Source organism: Mandrillus leucophaeus, unplaced genomic scaffold, assembly GCF_000951045.1.
Source record: "Mandrillus leucophaeus isolate KB7577 unplaced genomic scaffold, Mleu.le_1.0 Scaffold7, whole genome shotgun sequence".
NCBI classification, from domain to species: domain Eukaryota; kingdom Metazoa; phylum Chordata; class Mammalia; order Primates; family Cercopithecidae; genus Mandrillus; species Mandrillus leucophaeus.
In genome coordinates this window covers 6,105,896-6,114,795 of record NW_012107585.1, presented here as the reverse complement: position 1 = coordinate 6,114,795, position 8,900 = coordinate 6,105,896, and the positions used below count along the sequence as shown (strand labels likewise).

The following is an 8,900-nucleotide window of genomic DNA, read 5'->3' as shown; positions in this document are numbered from 1 at the left end:
GGAGGTGGCGGGCGCCTATAGTCCCAGCTACTCGGGAGGCTGAGGCAGGAGAATGGCGTGAACCCGGGAGGCGGAGCTTGCAGTGAGCTGAGATTGCCCCACTGCACTCCAGCCTGGGCGACAGAGCGAGACTCCATCTCAAAAAAAAAAATAAATAAATAGTAAATAACTAAATAGAGGGAAAACCACACACTGTATGAGTCCTTTTGCAACCAGATATCTGACAAATGATTAGTAGCAAGAATAAACACATGGGATAATTACAAATCAATTACAACCCAGAAGAAACAGACAACGGCGATTCACAGCAGAAACCAGAATGACCAAGCGCCAGGTGAAAAGATGTGCAGTTTCTCAGGCAACCAGGGAGATGCAAGTTAAAATCACAACCGTATTGAAGAACATTTGTAAAATCTGTGGGTGCCAAGGAACAGGAAGAATGCGCGTCATCGACCCTCGCGTACGCACAGAGGGGGATCCGAACACTGATCCCACAGCTGGAGGGCCATTTGGCCATATCTAGTGGAGCTGAAGAAATAAACAGCCTCAGGGCCCAGCAAGCCCACTTCGATTTAAATGCTCACAAGTTCTCACACTAGAACAAGGACACACGTGCCAGAATGTCCGCTGCATCATGGTTTATAAGAGTAACAAGCAGGAAACTACCCCAGTACAGTTTATCCCACGGGACACCACGCAGCAGCAATCCAAATAAATGAGCTAGAACTTCACTAATGAACATGGAAAAACCAAATTGCTCATATTCAATCTTTATAAAAAGTAACTTAGTGCCGTAAAGCACATCTCAACAGATTTCAAAAAATTTAAATAATGCAGAAAATGTGCTGAGACCACAGTGCAATTAAGGTATAAACCAACAACAGTAGGTATGGAGTTTCCTGTTGATGGGGTGATAAGAATGTTCTGGAACTAGATGGTGGTGATGGTTGCATAACATTATGAATGTCCTAAATGCCACTGAGTGTACACTTTAAAATGGCTAAAACTGTAAACTGCATCACAGTTTTTAAAAATCATTAACAAAAAATACCTCAGAAGACCCCATATTAATAAAATAATACTCTCTGGCCAGGCGTGGCGACTCACACCTGTAATCCCAGCACTCTGGGAGGCCGAGGTGGGCAGATCACTTGAGCCCAAGAGTTTGAGACTCACCTGGGCTGGTCACATCTTTAGTAGAGATTGGGAAACTCCATCTCTACGAAAAATACAAAAAATAGCTAGGTGTGGTGGCGCCTGTAGTCCCATCTACTTGGGAGGCTGAGGTAGGAGGATCACCTGAGCCTGGGAGGTCAAAGCTGTGGTGAGCTGTGATTATACCACTACACTCCAGCCCAAGCGATAAGAGACCCTATCTCAAAAAATAATACTACTCTTCTAAATAATTGATAAGTCAAAATAGAAAGCACAATGGGCTTCAGAAAACTAATAAGGAAAATATGACATTAAAATGTATCAGATGAAGCAAAAGCCACACTTAGAAATGTATGATTTCAGGACAGGCGTGGTGGCCCATGCCTGGAATCCCAGCACTTTGGGAGGGTGAGGTGGGCGGATCACCTGAGGTCAGAAGTTCAAGACCAGTCTGGCTAACAGGGTGAAAGCCTGCCTCTACTAAAAATACAAAAATTAGCCAGGCGTGGTGGCACATACCTGTAATCTCAGCTACTTGGGAGGCTGAGGCAGGAGAATCGCTTGATCGCTTGAAACCGGGATGTGGAGGTTGTGGTGAGCCGAGGTTGTACCACTGCACTCCAGCCTGGCAACAGAGCGAGACTCCATCTCAAAAAAAAAAAAAAAAAAAAAAAACAAAGGAAGGAGAACGTGTCCCAGAGGGCTAGCGGGAAGGAACAGGTGGCCGCTCAGCTACATGCAACGCAGGCCCCTGCGCCTGGATAAGAGCTGATCTATCTCGCAGACACGGAGACGGCCGGCACAATCCAAGTGGAGTGTGGAGATGTGAAAGTTGACTAGGGTTCAGTGTCCCAGCTGGGAAACGGTCCTGTCGTTATGTAAGTGAACGTCCTTGACCTTAGGAAATCCACACGGAGAAATTCATATCCAAAGGGGCATGGGCTCTAGGACAGTTCAGGCTCCAGTGCTCCTGGGGGCAGAGTCCAGATTCAGTTCCAGGCTAGGAGGAGCTTCCACGAATGGGCAGCACCGTGTCAAAGCCAAGGGTTTGTGCCGACTCTCCCTCACTGAAGGGAAGCCCCCGAGTGCACAGACTGGCTCTTGGTTCAGAGCCTGGATTGCTTCATCTGACAGGGAGGACCCCAGGCCTCCGAGGCTGCGCTGCCTGGAAAGGCTCCTCGTGGCCATCTGAATGAGCCCTGAGCAGGTCTGAGAAGCAGAAACCCCTCCAGGGCTGCGACTTGGGAAGCACAGGCCTGTTTCTTGGCCTGTGCTGACTCCAGCCCTCCGCCCTGCTGGGAGCAGTGTGACTCCAGTCGGCAGCCTTTGACCCTCCAGGGCCCAGACCCTTCTCAGCGGGTAGGGCAGGGGATCTGAGGGGCCTGAACTCCAAGCTGGGTGGGGACAAAGTCCTCAGCCAAGACGCCAGGTCCCCAGCCTGGGATGAATGCTGTTTGCGTTCCTCTCTCCCATCAGCTAGAGGAAGGGCCCAAAGACAAGCTCAACCCCGGGCCACATCTGTGCCAGGAGCGGCGCTGCCTCGCTGGGGGGGAGCACAGAACCTCCAAACACCCCCTCCCCACTGTTCCCCGGCTCGTGGGGACAGGCAATGACAGGCCTTCATCTGCCCCCAGGTGGAAGGGCTCAAACGCGCTGCTTCTGGAGGCGTCCTGGGTCCCTTCTGCTCTGATACCTTTGGCTTACCCCTGAGCCCAGGGCAGGCACAGGAGCAGACCCAGGAGACCCCGAGAGTGCGAGCCAGGAGCCAAGCCCCTGCGGCACTTACCTGGAGCCAGGAGGAAAGCCCAGGGGACCCAAACTTCTGCGGGCTGCGCAGGACGCCGCTGACCTCGGGAGCCCGGGAGCACGTGCTTCCCTGAAGCCACAGGTGTGCCTCGTTAGCAGAAACACAGTACCCGTGGGCCCTGCGCACGCCCCGCCCATGGGGTAAATCAGGACCTAAATTCGGTCAAGGAAGCGCACTCCCATTCACCAGGGCCCTGGACCAGACCCAGGTCAGGGCAGGGTCAAGGGCAGAGCTGCCCTGCAGAGCGAGGCATCCTTCGGCTGTGGGGCATCAGTGCCTGGCACAGAAACCCCACTTGGGAGGCCGAGCTGGAAGGATCACTTGAGCCCAGGAGTTCAAGACCAGCCTGGGCAACAAAGCAAGACCCCATCTCTACAAAAAAACTTAAAAATTAGCTGGCCATGGTGGTGTGCACCTGTAGTCCCAGTTACCTGGGAGGCTGAGACAGGAGGATCACTTGAGCCTGGGAGGTTGAGGTTTTGATGAGCTGTGGTCGTGCCACTGCACTCCCGCCTGGGTGACAGAGTGAGATTCTGTCTCTTAAAAAAAAAAAAAAAAAAATTCCACCCACAGCAGGGGCTCGGTTTCCTGGGTGCCCCTTTGATGACAGCTCCTAAAGTCACCTGTCTCCCTCCCGTTTCCCTCCAGAGACCTCCCAGCAATGCCAGTTTGACTCTCCGCCCTGCCTGCCCGGCGGAGGGCTGTCCCCACCTCCTTTGAAATCTTTCTTTGCTCACCGTTTTCTCTTCCAGCTGCTTAGATCGACACTGGCCCAAAGGGTTAAGAGCTTGGACCTCGGCTTCAGGGGCACCTCTGCCCAGAACCCGCCCCGCAGGCCCCAGGACCAGGGCAAGCCCCCGCACTGGCTGGCCAGGGCCACCCTCTGCGCGCTAGTGAGCAAAATGGCTGCTCTTCAAGGTTCTATGTTCTCCTGCCTGGGGCTCGGGGTCTCCACAGCTTTGCCCCCCGACTCTGGCAATCTGGGGCCTTCCATCCTCCTGCTTGGAGGCCAGTCCTGCCTAGAGAACCCCTTCTAGCCCGCTGGCCCTGCCTGGCCCACCCTCCCTGCCCAGGGGTCACTCTCTGAGGCCTGCAGGACCCAGTTCCTATTCCTGAACTGCCTCCTTGGCCAACCTGGCCTCCTGCTGGAACTTGGGAACCTCCCAGGTGGCCAGGCCCCTCCCCAAGACCCCCAACACTCATAGGGTGAGGCTGTCAGAGAGTGGGCCTCTGTGCAGACGAGAGACCACCATCCCTCCCCGGACCACCCAGGAGAAGGTGAGGACACAGACTGGGGGACAGGTGTGTTTATTACCCACGGTCAGTCACACGACATGAATCACCACCCCTGCCTTCAGCAGACTTTACGAAGGGCTGAGGGGCCTCCGGGCCAGCTCCATGGCCCACCCCACCGCCTGCCCAACACCAGGACCCTGGGCCTCGTCATTCTGACCCCAGCCCTGCTCCTGACCTCTGACCTCAAGGAAAAGACAGACCCCACCAAGGGCCTGTCCCACTGGGTCTTCATGCCGGGGCACCAGGGCCCCCGGTAGCACAACTGAGGTGTCCCTGAGTGTCACTCAGCTCCCCCCACAACCCCGCCCCCAGGAGGCCAGGGCCACTCAGGTGAGGAACATGAGGCACAGTGGTGAGGAGGCAGAAAGGCCCAGAGGCGGAGCTGCCAGTGGTCGGAGGGCCTCACTCCCTTGCGGTCTGATTCGGGTGGCAGCACTGAGCCCGTCCGGCCAGTCCAGGGGGCCGGGGCCCCAGGGAGCCCCAGCCGGGCCGCCCAGTCTCTGAGCCAGGGTCAGGGTGGAGGCCCCGGCTCCCACCCCTTCCCGCAGTCCTCGGGCAGCCCGCCACGGGCTCAGCTCCGGTAGCTCCTGAGCAGGTGCCCGGCAATCACCAGCCGCTGGATTTCGCTGGTGCCCTCGTAGATCTCAGTGATACGGGCATCGCGGTAGTGCCGTTCTGCTGGCATCTCTGTCACATAGCCCATACCGCCCAGGATCTGGATGGCCTGAGACAAGAACAGGGGCTCAGGAGGGAGAAGAACCTGGCGTGGGGAAAGCTGGAGAAGGGGCAGCCGGCCCCCTCAGGGCTCACCGCGGACACTCACCTGGTGGCTGATGGCGGTCGCAGCCTCCGAGGCGGCCAGCTTGGCCATGGCTGCCTCCTAAACATGGGGGTACAGTCAGAGCCTTCCCTTGAGGGGACCCCCCCAACCCCTGCTCACAGCACCTCAGCAGGGGAGGCCTGTAGAGCCTCCCCATGGGGCAGTAAACCCCAGGCCCACACCTCTAACCCACAGGGCCGAGGGGCAGGATCCGCCCCAACCTCTCCCCTGTCCCTGGGCCCACCACATTCTGGGCCATGGCTCGGGGACCCCTGTGGGCACCTTGATGAAAGTCTTCTTGTTATCCTTCAGCATGGCAGCGCGCCAGGTCAGCAGCCGGGCACTCTCCAGGGCCAGGGCCATGTCTGCCAACTTGAACTGCAACAGCCCCACCCCACACCACAGGTCAGCAGCTGCCCCTCCAGGGACAGGAGGGAGGGGAAGGAGGACGGAGAGCAGTCAGGAGGCCACACTTCCCGCCCACTGCCCAGCCTCCAGGCCCAGTTCCTAAAACTGCCATTACCTGGATGACCTGGAGCTTGGTGAGGGGCGCCCCAAAGGCCATGCGATTCTCAGCATAGTTCACAGCACAATCGAGGGCGGTCTGGGCAATGCCCAGGGCCTGGGAGGCGATGCCGATGCGGCCCATGTCCAGGGTTTGCTGTGGGGACTGCCCTGGTCAGTGGCCCGCCAGCCGGGGGGCAGGCCTGGCCCCAAGGTGCCACCCCCACCGCCGGGCTCACCATGGCTATCTTGAAGCCCATCCCTGGCTCCCCCAGGATGCTGTCCTTGGGGATGCGACAGTCCTCAAAGATGAGGTTGGCCGTGGATGAGCCCCGGATGCCCAGCTTGTCTTCCTTCTTCCCCAACGTGAGCCCAGGCGTTGGCATGGGGACCAGGAAGGCACTGATGCCCTGAACGGAGAGGCGGTGGTTTTCTCAGAGCTGCCCCTCAGCCACAGCCTTGCACCAGCACATCCAACACCAACCCGGTCCCCTCCCAACCTCCCTCGGAAGCTCAAGCCCTGACACCCTCTGCCAGCTTCTGGGGAAGGTGTAGACTTCAGCGGCAGCTGGGGAGGGACAGGGACAGCCCACTTGCCCTAGAGCAAAAATAGGCCCAGTCGGGCCGAGGAGAGAAGGCTCTAGAAACTGAAATGACAGCAGCCCAGGATCTGGCTGAACCCCTCTCTGGGATGCCCACCTTGTTTTGCAGGGCTCTGTCTGTGCTGGCAAAGACCACGGCAGCCGAGGCCTCCCAGGCATTGGTGATCCAGGCTTTGGTGCCATTCAGGACCCACGAGTCGCCCTCGGCCCGGGCGGTGGTGGACGCGGCTCCTGCATCGCTACCGTTTCCTGCCCACAGACTCAGGGCTCAGCGCAGGCCCCACCCCACACAACCTGAGGGCACCAGCCTCACTCGCTCCACACCCTCTGCTGGTGGGCATGAAACCCTATGACTTGGGCTCCAAAGATGAGGGTCCCAAAGCTCTCAGTGATGGGCCCAGAGGGCAAAGGGGGTGTGCAGGAATTGGGCGTCTTAAACCAGGGGACCCGAAGGCAATTTTCCTCCCAGCGCCGTGGTGGCAAAAAAGTGCTCACCCCACCAACCACATGGGGAGCCTCCCCTCTGGCCTCTGAAGCAGTGGGCAGTTGGCCCAGCACCTTCCTCTCCTCCCCCTCTGGGCCTGTCACCCTAAGGACAGAGTGAGAGGACAGGGCAGGTACCTGGTTCGCTGAGGGCAAAGCAGCCAATTTTGTCACCACTGGTGAAAGGCGTGACCCACTTCTGCTTCTGCTCCTTGGAGCCAAACTTCAAGATGGGCCCCAGGTAGAGAGACTAGGGGGAGAGCGGGAAGCGGTGGGAGGCCCCAGGCCCAGGTGCATCCTGCCCACCTGTGGGCTGCACTCAGGGCCTGTTCTCTCCAGGGCCTATCCAGTAGGACCAAGGCCTGTGACGTCTCCAGAGAGATCAGGCCTGGGAGCCGAGGCCAGAGTCTGCCCGCTCACAGGAGCCTCCCTCCACCCATGTGTCCCAGGGGCCTGGGGTGGGGGGGCTCACATTGTTGACACTCATGATGACTCCAGTGGAGGCGCAGCCGCGGCTGATCTCCTCCATGGCGATGGCGTAGGCCAGGTAATCAAGGCCGGCACCGCCAAGCTCCTCGGGCACCTCCATGGCCAGAAGCCCGAGCCCGCCCATCTTCTTCACCTGGGCACAGGGAAGGACAGCACGGCATGGGCAGCTGCTGGGGGTGAGTCCACCCTCCCCAAGCCCAAACCCTCCTGCCCCCGAGGCAGTGCCTGCAGAAATTCAGGCCATGTGACCCCAGCCATCCACAGGGGATCCCCAAGTCCAGACGCTGAAGACCCATTCCCACTGAGGTCTGTATGACGGCACTACTCATTCAAGCTGTCCTGCCCCCGCCTCCACGCCTGTTCCCCGCTCCGTCCACAGCCACAGCAGCGAGCAGGCAGAAGGCACAGGATGCTTTCAGGGAACTCTGAGGTAAGGAGCAGGACAGCGTAAGCCACACTGACCTTCATCCAGCCCCCTCTGCACATCCACACACACACACCCTCCCCACCACAGGGCCTCTGCACGTGCCGCCTCCTATCCATCAGCTGGCTACCGCCCCTTCTCTCCTGATCGCAGCTCAGGCCTCACTGCTTTGGGCTGCCACCCCCAGCCTCGCTGAGTCAAATCCTTCAGTCCCTCTCCCACAGCACCTCTGTGGCTGGAATTTCTCAGGGATGAACGTGCTTCTCTGGATTAAGGTCTTTTGCCCTCACCACGAGGGCAGAGACTGTGTGTACACTCTGGCTCACTGCTACATGCCCAAGGCCAGTGAGAGAATGAATGAAGGCTAAGAGCTTGGGACTCTGAATTCTGAGGAATAATAATATTGAGAGCGGGCCAGGAGCAGTGATCACACCTGTAATCCCAGCACTTTGGGAGGCCAAGGTGAGGGGATTGCTTGAGGCCAGGAGTTCAAGACCAGTCTGGGCAACATAGCAAGACCCCATCTCTACCAAAAACAAAACAATAGTATTATTACTCTCAGGTGAGTAACATGGGAAATGTGGACCACAACAGAATCTACCTAACTTCAAAAAGAACAAGGAAAACCACTTACCTCTGGGAGAGCAGGGAGAGGGACGGGGACAGGGAGGGGAACCGTTGCTTTTCACCAGCCCTTTTATACAATTTTACTCCTGCAACCATGTTATTTCACTTTATTTTATTTTATATTTTATTTTATTTTTGTGACAGAGTCTCGTCTGTTGCCCAGGCTGGAGTGCAATGGTGTGATCTCAGCTCACTGCAACCTCTTCCTCCCAGGTTCAAGCAATTCTCTGCCTCAGCCTCCCGAGTAGCTGGGATTACAGATGCCCAGCACCACGCCCAGCTAATTTTTGTATTTTTAGTAGAGACAGGTTTTCACTATCTTGGGCAGTCTGGTCTTGAACTCCTGACCTCGTGATCCACCCACCTCGGCCTCCCAAAGTGCTGGGATTACAGGCTTGAGCCACCACACCTGGCCTCAACCATGTTCTTGTACTACAGTGACTTACATAAATAAGAATGTTTGCTAATATGTTCTTGTTTTTCTATAATAAATGTTACTCCTGTGAATATAAAAGTTTTACCTTCTCCTTCCCCAAAACGGTACTTACCTCAAAGGACTGTTCTGAGGCCTGACTGAGATAATATACATGAAATGTAGAGCTCAGCACCTGGCCCAGGCTGAGTTATTGGTGGACAGCATCTAGCATCAAGTAGCTGCCAGGTTCCTTTTTTTTTTTTTTTTTTTTTTTTTTT

The 8,900-nt window shown here is 56.8% G+C and overlaps 1 protein-coding gene across 2 annotated transcripts in view; it reads right to left on the bottom strand.

Annotated features, from left to right (window-relative positions):
- Positions 1-4,254: 4,254 nt before the first annotated feature.
- Positions 4,255-8,900, bottom strand: part of ACADS (acyl-CoA dehydrogenase, C-2 to C-3 short chain) — a 13,256-nt gene continuing 8,610 nt past the window's right edge. The window contains exons 3-10 of one of the 2 annotated variants that reach the window (XM_011964463.1): positions 7,140-7,289; positions 6,806-6,917; positions 6,282-6,433; positions 5,822-5,992; positions 5,602-5,739; positions 5,361-5,456; positions 5,082-5,138; positions 4,255-4,982 (exon numbers count right to left, since the gene is read on the bottom strand). In XM_011964463.1, coding sequence (XP_011819853.1) covers positions 4,830-4,982; positions 5,082-5,138; positions 5,361-5,456; positions 5,602-5,739; positions 5,822-5,992; positions 6,282-6,433; positions 6,806-6,917; positions 7,140-7,289 — 1,029 coding nt within the window. In that variant the 3' untranslated portion in view covers positions 4,255-4,829. Of the gene's footprint in view, positions 4,983-5,081; positions 5,139-5,360; positions 5,457-5,601; positions 5,740-5,821; positions 5,993-6,082; positions 6,223-6,281; positions 6,434-6,805; positions 6,918-7,139; positions 7,290-8,900 lie in introns of both variants that reach the window. The other variant, XM_011964464.1, reaches the window with a different exon arrangement.